A 12,471-nucleotide genomic window follows, 5' to 3' on the forward strand; every position below is an offset into this window, starting at 1 on the left:
AAATTTGGGAGGAAAATGGGGATGCATCTTATAGTCCAAATGTAGCTTACCTGGCTCACTGGGGACGGGGGAGGTGGGGGAGCAGGGTCACAGGAGGCAGGAGCAGGACCACATTTTTTGCTTCAAAATTTTTTTTCCTATTTTCCTCCTCTAAAACCTAGGTGCATCTTATGGTCCAGTGCGTCATATAGTCCAAAAAATATGGTAATTGTCCCAACAAGACAGGTGTTAAAGAGATCACTGAAAACTCCAGGTCTACAGAAGCCAGGGGAGTTGCCTCCCAGTTACATCTTGGGTGGAAGTTACTTCCATCCCCCTGGCTCAAAGCATAGCCACAGCTATTTAACATATCCATGACACCAGTTAAAGGTTATAGATATGTTAAATGACCATGCCAGAGGTTAGCTGCACAGCTGTTGCCATACAAAACAGCTCTCAATGGCCCTGCTCCATGTGTCCCATCCCCCAGCTCAGACTTGTGGGGGTGAGGACATCCTATATATACATTTTTCTAATATTTCCTAGACACCGTGAGTTCTGGACCCCATTACAAATCCCCATTTGGGGCCCACCTCTTGGCTGCACCCTGTTACAGGATCATGTGCATGAGTTCACTTCAACAGGTCAACCGGCCTCCTCAGCATCCTTCTGCGACTAACCCCGGCCTCCGTGCAGTGAGCAGAAGGCTGTTGTGTCCCATTCGTCAAACAGTCCCCAGAAGGCTCCCTGGCCCAAGCCCCAGGAGGGGAGCCAGCTGACAGGTGGTGAGCTCTGTGTCCAAGACGCGTTCCATTTTTAACTCCCAGCAGAAAGCCATTCCTGCCGAACACTGCAGAGGAGGAGATGTACGTCTGTGTCCTTACATAACTCGCCACATGGAACTTCAGTTTTGTGGTAAGTCCAACACGAGCGGCGTCTGTCCCAGGAACACCATTCTCTATTACATGGTTCAACCGTTCCCTCTATCAGAACAATTACTTTCGTAATTACTTCCTGGTGTGTGCCTCTTGTAACCACACTGTTTAAAACCTTTTCAGTTATATAAAAATTCTCAAAGTCGCAGTGAATCAAGAGGATTTACATCTAAGTATTACTAAATCTGCACCCTCATCAGCTGCAATAGCAAATGTTGCAGCGTTTGAAACTTTTCACACAATTTATCTTTCGCTTCTGAGCTCTATTTCCAGTAGTTGAGAGACAGTGTTTCTAGTCACACTTCCATTTGCATGCGTTTGTATCTTTTCAGGACACAATTTCGCTACATTCAATAGACACACTTCTAGGACTTGCTATGGGTGGAGAATTGGGTGTCTGGGCAATTTTTTTTTCACATAAACACAACACTGTTTATTTAGAAAAAGAAAACAAGCCTTGCTGCCATCTCAGTTCTCTGTACAGCTTTATTGGGTTTTGAGCACACCTCTTTTCCACACCCCTGGCCTTTGTTCTTACTGCTGTTTGTTTCAAACAGCCCCTCAGCTATCTTCTCCAATTACGCCCAATGCCAAATAAGCACATGGCAATGGTCGATTTACAAGGTGGAGCATATGACCTCTAGGTCTGGCTTCTTCTTCCTACCTTTCATAAAGATTTGGGAAATATTTGGCTTTTCTAACACTATATTATAGAAGAGATTTTTCACAGCCGAAAACTCAATTTTGCAAAATATTGTTAATTATTTTCTATAATTCAACCTCTGGATCTGGCCTCCCTCCACCTGAAAGAACACAACCTCTAAGTCCCCTCCAGGAAGTCATTCTGTCACGTCCACAAGGATGCCCGGTGGTCCGGTTCCTGTTACCCCAGAATCAACCCTACAGCCTACACAGTAAGCCAAGCAGGTAAGTACCCCAAAGGGTTCCCCACCCTCCCCTGCTCCATGTTAAAATTTTAATGGGAAGCTTTGGAAATGCCAAATGCTTAACTTTTCTCCAGAGAAATTGCTGAGAATCTTTGAGGGTGGGACACGGGTATGTATGTTTTCTTAAAGCCCTTCAGGTAACTGAGGTGATTGTCAACAGGATTGCGAAGGAGAGACCCACAGAAAGCAGCTGAGGACTGGTGATGGACACCTCCCCGCAAAACTTACTGGGAGGCAGCAAGAGCAGCTCTCCTGAAATCAGCCGTGATCACCACACGGAGCTCTGTATGTATAAAGGGAAGGGAGACGAGGGGAAGGTGGCTGGAGTGACAGACAGCACCCTGGAGAGTTGCCACAGAGCCCTCTCAACATCCCCATGTGCTCCTCACCAGACAGCCCACATACAAGTGTAAATGCCAGTCCCCCAAGACCCCCAAGAGCTAGGTGGTGTTGGCAGGGAAGAAGCAGCAAGCCCAGGAAAGCACACTGACCACAGGAACCAACAAAATAAAGCCGCAAGCATCTGTGTCCTCTCCCTGCAGCAGTGCCCTGGCGGGGCTGGGGCTGCGGAGGGAGGGATGGGTGCCCCAGAGCCCAGCTGGCCCTCCAACCCAAGCAGATGGGGCCTCAGCACAAACTGTGCTCAGGGAGAGAGAGAAGGTAAATAGACTGAGACCAACTAGGAAACCAAACTGAGTTGAGTGCTCATAACCAAAAGGCCTAGAAAAGATGGAACCTGCCCAACACCACGGTGGCATGTGGGAGCTGCCACGGCACAGAGCTGAGCCCGTCATAAAGGAAAGAAACATGTTCCTGTTTGTCGCACTGAGCCGACCCTGCCCCCTAAACCAATGATACACGTGCTTTTCCAGTCTTACCAGATGTGACCAGTATCACTACAGGATTGCTCAGAATTTCTCCTGCCTGTCCTCCCTGAAATAACATCTTTGTTACTTGGGGTCAAACAGAGCCTTGGGGGGCCCAGGGAGGTCTCTCCCAAGGCCATTCCTCTGCCCTTGCTCCCAAAGCTGCCTTGAGAGGACCACCGGACCCCTTTGGAATCCACTGCCCCCTCCGCAAACGCCCAGGCCCTTGCTGTGGACACGAGGAAGCCTCCGGGGCTCTGTGGGGTGTGGTGGGGCATGCTGCAGCCCCTCCTCTGCCTCCACGAGGGGCGCCCCGGTGTCGGGCCCTCCTCCTCCAACCTTCCTCCTGTGAAAAGCGTGTTCGAGTCTGCAAGCTGGTACTTGCGAGAGAAGTGAGAGGAAAACAGCTCCTCGAATCAGACTCTTCCAAATACGTTCCATTCTGTACCTGCACCAAAGCTTTGAACAAAGCAGCCAAGAATCTGAAACCCTTGGTGGCTGGATCCCACCCCCTACCACTGAGATTTTCCCTAAAATAAAGTTGCCTCCATTCACCTCGTAAAACCAAAGAAAGATATGAATGAAAGCCAACAATTAAGATGGTATCAGAACAGTGGAAATCAGCAATCATGTGCGAGAAATTTGGGGAGGAGATGTTATTTTTTACCTTTTTGCCTAAATTGGGACGAACTAAACCGAAACATGAGTGTGGGGCTTTGGGACGCGTGGGAGCTGCTGGCAAACACTACTTTCCTCTCAGCAGAAGTGAGAGAAGTTACGGACGCTGCAGCTGTCTGCCAGCAAACGCCGCTCCCCGTTTCTGGCTGCTATGAATACAGCCGCTGGGGACACTCTTGTGCCAGCCTGCCAGTCCACAGGAACTTTCATTTCTCCAAACACAGCTTCCTCGATGTTTGCAAGTATGACTGAATAGTGCAAGACTACTTTATAATAAAAATAAATCTAACTTCTTTACTTGGTGGGTCGGGGAACTCGGTTTTTATCACCCTTCCCTTTATGTCATAAAAAGTGTAATAGAGCACACTGGCCCGAGGCACAGGGGCGAGGACACCCGAGGAATGGGTGAGCGCTGCAACACACTGGGAAGTGTGTACACGTCTGGCTGCAGGTGGGCAGGCACAATTCCACTGCAGCTGAGTCACCCCGCAGGCCCCATGTTGCCAGATCTTCTCATTTTCAAGAGAAGACAGATTTTTCTCTCCCCCCGAATATATGTAATCTCCTAAATGGAAATGCTGGCCGATAAAAATATAGTTAGCCCTGGTGCACTAATGCTGTCCAACCTTAGACAGCACAAGACCACACACCAGTGCAGATGAGACGTGGCCCAGCCTCCCGGAGCCCCAGCTGAGACTGGCCCGCAGCCCTGGCCCTGTGAAAGCACAGCTTACCCGGCCCCACGCCCAGGTCCTGAGCAACTGGATCAGGAATGAGTCCTGGCGCCTACATATTCTTTAAAGTGCTGGAGTGCATGCTATTTCACGGTCAGGGTCTAGTAGGGAGTCATATTTCAAGTTACAGTATTGTGTCGCATTTCCCAAACTCAACACCATGTTCAGAACACTCAGAAGCCTTCCCAGGCCACCTCCACCTGATTCTGAGCTCAAGCAGTGATGTGGACACCAGTTGATTATAATCAGCGATACAACACACACACAAGGAAAATGTGACGACCGCGCCTTTCTCGCGCCTAGTTCACCCAAATAGCACCCAAAGTTGGCTTTTCTGTGTACTATTTGAGGACATTATAACAGCTGGCCTTTCTGGAAGAAACGTGGTTCTAAGTCAAAGATGTTCATGTATGAGCTGATGGGAATTTCTTATTTGTAAACGTGCCAACCACAGGAATAAAAACTCCCCAAATAAGAGAGACAATGCAGGAAGCAGGAGAAGGCACATCGGAGAATCTGAAAGCATTTTTACAAATAATTCAGCAGGTAACAGGCCTTGTGAGGGAAGGGCCACAAAGCCTCCTCACCTGGGACTCGAGCCCTGTTGGGTGGATGTGGGCTTAAAGTAAACCAGGCAGGAAGGTGCTGTGGCAGATACCTGTCTCCAAGTCTCCCCAGCGAGCTCTTGAAAGCCCAAGACAAATGGTATTTATGAAAAATGGAGACAGCCAGTAACCAGATCCTGTCATCATTTGCATTTCAAGCCTCTAACCTGTAGTCATGTGACAAGCAAATGAAGAAAAATTAGAAATGACCATTAACTGAGAAAACGTTACAATATCATTGGGCGAGAGGTAGAAGACTGCAGAACAGGTGCCAGTTCTTGGCAAGGAAACCCGAAAGTCTGGGCCCAAAGGGATGGCGATGGTGAACACAGATGCTGTGGACAAAGGCATGTCCAGGGATAAGGTCGTCTTGACCTTGGTGGTCTCTGGAATTGAGTGTGTCACTGGCATTGTCGGGAACAGCTTCATCGTGGCCATCCATGGGGCTGAGTGGGCCCGACGCAAAAGGCTCCCTGTGGGCCACAGCATCCTGTTGATGCTGAGCGTCTCCAGGCTCTTGCTACAGATTTGCATGATGCTGGAGAATATCTATAGTCTACTCTTCTGGGTCATTTATAACCAAAACGCAGTGTACATCCCTTTCAAAGTCATCGTCGTGTTTCTGAACTACTCCAATCTCTGGCTTGCTGCCTGGCTCACCATCTTCTACTGTCTGAAAATTGCAAACTTCACTCACCTGCTGTTCTCCATGATGAGGAGCAAGATCCTGGTGCTCATGCCTGGGCTTCTGAGGCTGTTGCTGCTCATCTCCTCAGGCTTTAGCTTTCCCTTCTCTAAAGACATCTTCAACGTGTATGTGAACAGCTCCATTCTGATGCCCTCCTCCAATGCCACTCGGAAGGAGTACTTCTCTGAGACCAGTGTGGTCGACCTGGCCCTGCTCTACAACCTGGGAGTCTTCATCCCTCTCATCATGTTCATCCTGGCGGCCGCCCTGCTCATCCTCTCTCTCAAGAGACACACCCTACGCATGGAAAGCAACGCCACAGGATCCAGGGACCCCAGCATGGAGGCCCAGGTGGGGGCCATCAGAGCTACCAGCTACTTTCTCATTCTCTACATTTTCAACACAGGGGCTCTCTTTCTTTCTATGTCTCATGTCTTCAATGACAACAGTTCCTGGAATAGTCTGTGCAAAATCATCATGGCTGCCTACCCAGCTGGCCACTCAGTGCTGCTGATCTTGGACAACCCTGGGCTGAGAAGAGCCTGGAAGCGGCTTCAGTCCTGAGTTCATCTTCACCTGTAAGGGCAGCCTCTGTGACTGGAGCCCACAGGACCTGGTCCAACCAACTCTGCCTTTTCCTCACCTGGACCTCTCCTCCTCGCCCATCTTTTTTCCTAATCCTGCTGGGACACTCCTCCTCAGGTAACTGCATCCTCTCATAAGTGTGAAGTTGAATTTTTAACTTCAGCTTCTTAGCAGAAGTAGCTAAGCAGCTCCTAGATGGGTTTATGAATGTTCCTTGATCTCTCTCTGCTCATTCACATTCTGCCCTGAGTGCCTCTCCACTTCCTCCTCCCCGGTGTCCCCAGGCCGTAAGAATAGGGTGACAGACATCTTCATTTGCCTGGGATGATCTCTGTTTGCACCTGTTGTCAGTGAGCACCTTTAATTCTCAAGTCTATCTTGGTCTGGTCACCCTACTTAAGGCACCTTACTAACCACCAGTTAAGGAAGAGGAGAGAAGGGAAACCAGACACCTACAGAGAAAAGGGTTCAGGGAAGAGAGGCTGGCCCCAATCCCCAAGTGCTGCAGAGGTTTCCTGGAAAATGAAGCAAAGTAGAAGGCTCAGATTTGACCACAAGGAGGCCACGTACACAATTAGCTGAGTGATGACGTAGAATTCAGGCTACAGGAGTTCCCAGAGAAGGTGATGGGAGCAGTGAGGGAGTCTGCAAAGAGCAGCCATCTCGGGAGGTTGTTTGGAGAGAAGGATGAGACACAAGGTGGCAGGTGGCTGTGTGGACTGTCAAACAAATGCTTTGTTTCTCCAGATAATGGGGGACACAGCGAGAAGAAGGGAAAGGGAGAATGAAAAATAAGGGGAAAAGCTATGGGAAGCAGAAAGAAAATAGGAAGAGGCCAGAGTTAAATAAGGTCTATTTGGCTTCACCTGACTCACTGACAACGCCAGTGACACCTGCGCCTCTGGCTTTACCAGTTCTGGGTCACCTCAGAGTAACTGGTGGGGCAAGGGCAGGCTCTCTGGGAGTGGCTGTGTGTGGAGAAGGAAAACATTACTCTTCGTTGTCACTCTTCAGAAAAACACCGTCAACATCGCCTTAAAGGGCAGTTCACAAAGTAACACCCCACCCCTCAGGCATCTTGGAATCAGAAATGTAGGAGCTGGGGTTTTCTTGTGTTTGCAATTTTTAAAATCAGAATTACTCACCTATAAGTGGAACCTGATCAACAAAACAAACAAGCAAGTAAAATATAACCAGAGATGTGGAAATAAAGAACACACTGACAGTAACCAGAGGGGAGAGGGAAGGGGGATAAGGGGGGAAAGAAAGGGAAGGGTTGTCAAGGAACATGTATAAAGCACCCATGGACAAAGCCAAAGGGGGGTAGGATTGAGGGTGAGAGTTGGGGGTGGGTGGGACGGGGGAAAATGGGGACAACCGTACTTGAACAACAATAAAAATAAATAAAAAATAAAGCTAAAAAATAAAATCAGAATTACTGAAGAAAATGTAAAAAGAATGCTACTGATTCTATCAAACTTTAGTAGCTCCCAAATGAATACGTAAGGTCAGTGGCAAAGACCAAAATCTGAGCTCCTGGCTCTCAAACACGTATTTCAGAGAGAGTCTTGGGACTTATTTAACTGGAAAGGAAAATATTTATGAAACACTATTTTGGTAGCTTTCCTAAGTGACATTTATATGACTATTTAAAGTTGGCATAGTTGTTATAGGAAGACAAATTAGATTTTGAGGATTCATTCTAATTCCTAAAAACAGAGAAATATGTTTTTCCAAATAATACATGCACACATGCCCACTGAGGGTGTTCTAATGCAGCACAGAGAAAAACAGAAAATTGATTTCAAGCCACCATGTCATTAATTGAACCGTGCCAAGATGAGAAACTGCATAGTCCCTCTGCATGCTTATTATGAAGAAATATTCCCTCATTGTTTGCAAGAGTGGCAGACAGCTGTCAAGAGCCTCGAGGATGTGACACCCTTATCAATATTCATGTGTCCTACCTTCAAATAAAGCTCTCCAACCTCCCCTCCCTTCCTTCCTCTCTCCCTCCTTCCCTTCCTTCCTCCCACCCATCTTTCCTTCCTTCTTTTCTTCCTGTAAAACCCACCTAAGCTTCCAGAACAAGCCAGTATACCCTGTCTTCAAATTGGTTGGCTTTAGACAGAAGTCAGAAATCCTAAAGGATCCATTTTGCAAACTCTATGTGACACCTCTGTCCCGAGAAAAGCTGAAAGTTATGATGTGAAGTTTCCTTCACCCACAAAGTCACGCTGGACACGTGGAACAGCTAAGGGGGTTTTGGTCGCCACAGAACTCCAATCTGGAAGGCCCAGCTCAAGGCTGGGGTCTCCAGCCTGGTCAAGTCCTCGCACATGAAGACAAGACTAGTGGCCAGGGCAGAGCTAAAGACTTGGGTTGGAGGGTCACCAGACTGTCCCACAGTCGAACATGACCTTCCTCTCTAATAACTCAGTGTGCACTAAGTTCCACCCTGGTGTCTGCTCTCCTGTGAGTACACTCTACAGGAATTCTCTTTTATTATTGACATTGAGCTCCTAGGGCAGAAACATCTACTAAGGAAGGGAAAAGAAACTCTGAAGTCCAATGAACCAAGTCTCAAACTGGGGGAGGGCAGCTGAAAGCAGATGCAATCACAGCAGGACACAAAGCGGGAGATGCTGAGAGACGGAGCCCACCCATCTCACTCAATTTCCCTCTACCCGCTGGACAGAAGTGCAATCCTCAGGGGAGAGGGGGGAGGAATGGCAATTTCTGACATACTCAGAAAGGCTGGATTATGGGAGGAGGAGCACAAATAAACAGCTGGGGAGCCAACCTCCCCGTTTGCAGATGGGGAGCCCTCTGAACCCCTTCTTGAGACAGAGCAGGAGCTGCCTGCTGTAGCAGAGCTGGAAGTTGGAGGGAAATGCTCGCCAGTGTCCTCTGGGGGGAGGGGACAGGTTACATGGTTAGAAGTTTCTGTCGGGAGGACGGAAGCATTTTGGAACCTGGCACATGGTCCAGCAGGTGCAAGCCCAGGCAGAAAGCAGTGGCATTCAGCACAGAGAGTGTGGGGTGCAAGGCTGCCCCACAAGGAGCTGGAAATAAAAAGTGGGAAAGTGCTGACAGCCACAGACAGACTGGGCCAGTCCCATGCTGCACTTAAGTTCCTGCTAGGCCTGGGGGATCATCCCCGCCAGCAGCATAGCTCAGCCTCGCCAGAGTTCCCAGGGAAGGCCAAGGGGTGGGATGCTTCTCTGTGCAGGGGGCCATGTTGCAGAGGTGCTGTGTCTGCCAGGCTGGCTTGTGGACCAGCCTCACTGTGGGGAGGGGGAGGGGGTGGATTTGTCTATAAATTTCTGGTTTGTCTCTCATCTGGTTTTCCTTATCTTTTTAAGTAAAGTGTTTCAGAAATGTTCTGCCTCCCTCTCAGTTGCATCAGGAGAAATTAAGAGAGAAGTGGTTTCAAAAAAAACAGTCCAAAGAGAAAAAGAATCAACAATCCCCTGGGTTGGGCTGGGTTGGGCTGGGTTTGGGTGCCACGGCAGCAGTGAGAGGGGATCCAAGGGAAGAATTCCGAGGTAGAACAGCAATGAAAAACAATCATAGCCCAGCCACTGCACACCTGCCCGCCCCTCCCTGCCGCCATGCAGTCGCTGGAGTCAAGGTGACTGAAGTTTGGGTCCTGCCTCTGACACTTACTGGTGTGTGACAGGGGCATGCTATGGCATCTCCCTGAGCCTCGGTTTCTGTATCTGTAAAAGGGGAATACCATAACTATGATGATGACACCTACCTCCCTGGATTACCTATCTCATCCTGAGAAGTAAGTGTCTGGCTCAGAGGAAGCTCTGAATAAATGTTCGCTGTGAGTACCGCCAAGATAGGGGTGTGAGGCTGAGAGGCAGGGTCCTGTGAGGTGTGAGAAGGCCAGAGCCCTGACTGGCCCACGCACACAGAAGGCGAGGCCCGGACCACAGGCTCCCCAGGACGCAGCCATGGATTCCACAGTAGCTCCATCATCCAAGTTGGGGGAGGGGGTCGGGGCGCTTGTACCCCTCCCGGCAACAAAAGGCATCTAGAATTCCAGGGCTCAACCCCCTGGATGTTATTTGGACTGCCTATTTTGAACGAAGCAGGCACGAGGTCAGGGGTCAGCAAACATTTCAAGTTTTGTGGACCACATGAGTCCCTGTCTCAAGTGTTTAACTCTTCTGTTGCAGCACAAAAGCCCCTGGAGACACTGGATGAATGGGCACGGCTGTGCCCCGACAAACATTCCTTTACGGACACTGAAATGTGAATGTCATATAATTTTTACATGGCATGAAATAGTCTTTTGATTTTTTCAGCCGTTTAAACATGCAGAAAGCATTCTTAGGTTGTGGGCTCTACAAAAGTAGGCGTTTGACCCACCTATTTGGGTCGGACTTGTCCCCCAAACCGCAGTGTGCCGATTCTGCACTAAGCACTCTCTCCAGCCCGCGGAGGCACTGAACACACCTCCAAACCCGTCACCCGAACTGTAGACTGGAGACACTCATCACAGCTTTGCCATGTTTTGAACATTGCAACTGTCCGAATATTTTTGCCACTTTCCATTTCTCCAGCTTTCGTCCACCCCTTGGCAATCCCTAAAACACAACCCTTCAGTTCTCTGTAAGACAAACAAACAACTAGTACTCTAGTCCCCTCTCCCCAACCATGAACCTTTAAGGACGGACACGAGGCAACAAACACGTTTTTTACCTAAAGCTTTCAAAGATACCATGCTGAAAGTAGTTGATAACAAGGAGTAAAAACTGATAAACTGGTTCCCACAGGGGCCTTGGGAACGTTCTGAAGGCCGCGCCTCTGGCCCTGAGATGCTCACACTCCTATGAACACCTGCTGGCAGACTGAACACCAGCCTGCACATCTCTTCCTGGACCTGCCCAGTGGGCAATGTTTTTGTCTTCCTGCTCAGATGGCTGAGTAAGTGGCTGGTTCTTAGGTGGTGATGGGAAATGCCTAGAGTCAATGCGGCACATGGGAAGAACCCAGGCTTTGGTGTCAAAGATCGAGATTTGAGTCCCCATTCTGGGTGCTCTTTGGGAAGTTGTGAAACCTCTCTCAGCCTCAGTTTCCCCATGTGGAAAACAGAGATGGTCATAATATCCACTTCATGGGGTTGTTTTGAGAGCCAAAGGAAAACATATGTGTGTGCACAGTAAACTATGAACCACCATACAAAGATGAGTGTATTTATTCAACAAAACTGTATTGGGCATATAGGCTATGCACTGTACTGGATGCTAAGAACTCAAAGGTTAACACAATACAAATTACACCCTCCAAGAGCTCAGAGCCTGGGAAGGAGCAACTCCCTGAATTACAAAGTGGGAACTGCTTCAGTGGAGGTCTGTGTACTGTGGGGTCAGCGATGTACCTTTAACGGTCACAGTTAAAACTCCTCTCCCCAAAAATAAAATAAAATGAATCCCGATCTTCTTGCTTTATCTCCTTGCAGTACAGAGAGGGGAACTCCGGGCAGAACCTTCTGTCTCAGCCCCACCGGCCCAGTGAGAGGAGACGGGGACTGAGGAAACAGATGTCCCCCTGAGCACCCTTTCAGAGCTCCATCACAGCCTGAGGATGCAAAAGAGAAGGGGTTCCCTTACACCCAGCCCCCTCTAGGGAAAGCTGCTCTTTGCATCTCCTGCCTAGAGCCTTCAGAGACTGCAAGTAAATCTGGGGTTTATTCAAACCAGTTGCTGGATAATAAATGATGGCTGGAGGCCCTCAGTGCAGCTGGAACCACAAGTGACAGAAATGCTTTGCCGGGAGGGGTGGCAGTTCAACTCTGAGAAGACTGGGCACCCCAGGGACCCCTGTGTGGCTTCCTATCTCATTTCACTGCTTTGTGGAGTAGGACCTAACATTTACAATTCTACTCATAAGGGCAGCGAGAAAAATGTCCTTGCCTTTGGTTCCAAGACCCAGGAAAACCCCTTGGAAAAACTCAAGACTAGCCCCTCGGAGGTCGTGTCTCCCCAGGGCCCTGCAGCCACCCTCCAACACATGCTCCCAGCCACGACCCGGGTCCCCACGGGGCAATGGGCCTCTGTCTCGAGGGTTCCATGGGGCATGGAGGAGAGACGCTGGATATTGTACCGGTTATTTTCTTTAAAAAAAACACTGTATTGAGGTATGTGACACATAAGAAGCTGTACATATTTCATGCATACACCTTGAGGAATCTGGAGATAAGTATATACCATGAAAACATCACCATAACCTATGCCATAAGCATATCCATCGACTCAAGAGTTCTTTTTCTACTCTAGGGAATTAGACTAGTTTAATATGAGGAGGCCTTTTAGTCCCCAATTAAATGTATGGGCTTGGACAATAATAACAATAAAAAAGAATTATATTCTTACTATGAAGATCTATGTAGTCCTCAAGATACACTCAAAGATGAGGTGGAGTTTAATGCCAACTGTCA

At 48.8% G+C, this 12,471-nt stretch overlaps 2 protein-coding genes across 2 annotated transcripts in view; one reads left to right on the forward strand and one right to left on the reverse strand.

The window, feature by feature from the left end:
* KEL (Kell metallo-endopeptidase (Kell blood group)) overlaps positions 1 to 12,471 on the reverse strand; it is a 171,567-nt gene that overhangs the window by 130,815 nt on the left and 28,281 nt on the right. The window lies entirely within an intron of this gene.
* TAS2R40 (taste 2 receptor member 40) lies at positions 5,058 to 5,996 on the forward strand. Its single transcript, XM_024572860.2, has one exon. The coding sequence runs from the start codon at positions 5,058 to 5,060 to the stop codon at positions 5,994 to 5,996; it is 939 nt and encodes a 312-aa protein (XP_024428628.2).

The sequence above is a fragment of the Desmodus rotundus genome, chromosome 6 (genome assembly GCF_022682495.2).
Source record: "Desmodus rotundus isolate HL8 chromosome 6, HLdesRot8A.1, whole genome shotgun sequence".
NCBI lineage: Eukaryota > Metazoa > Chordata > Mammalia > Chiroptera > Phyllostomidae > Desmodus > Desmodus rotundus.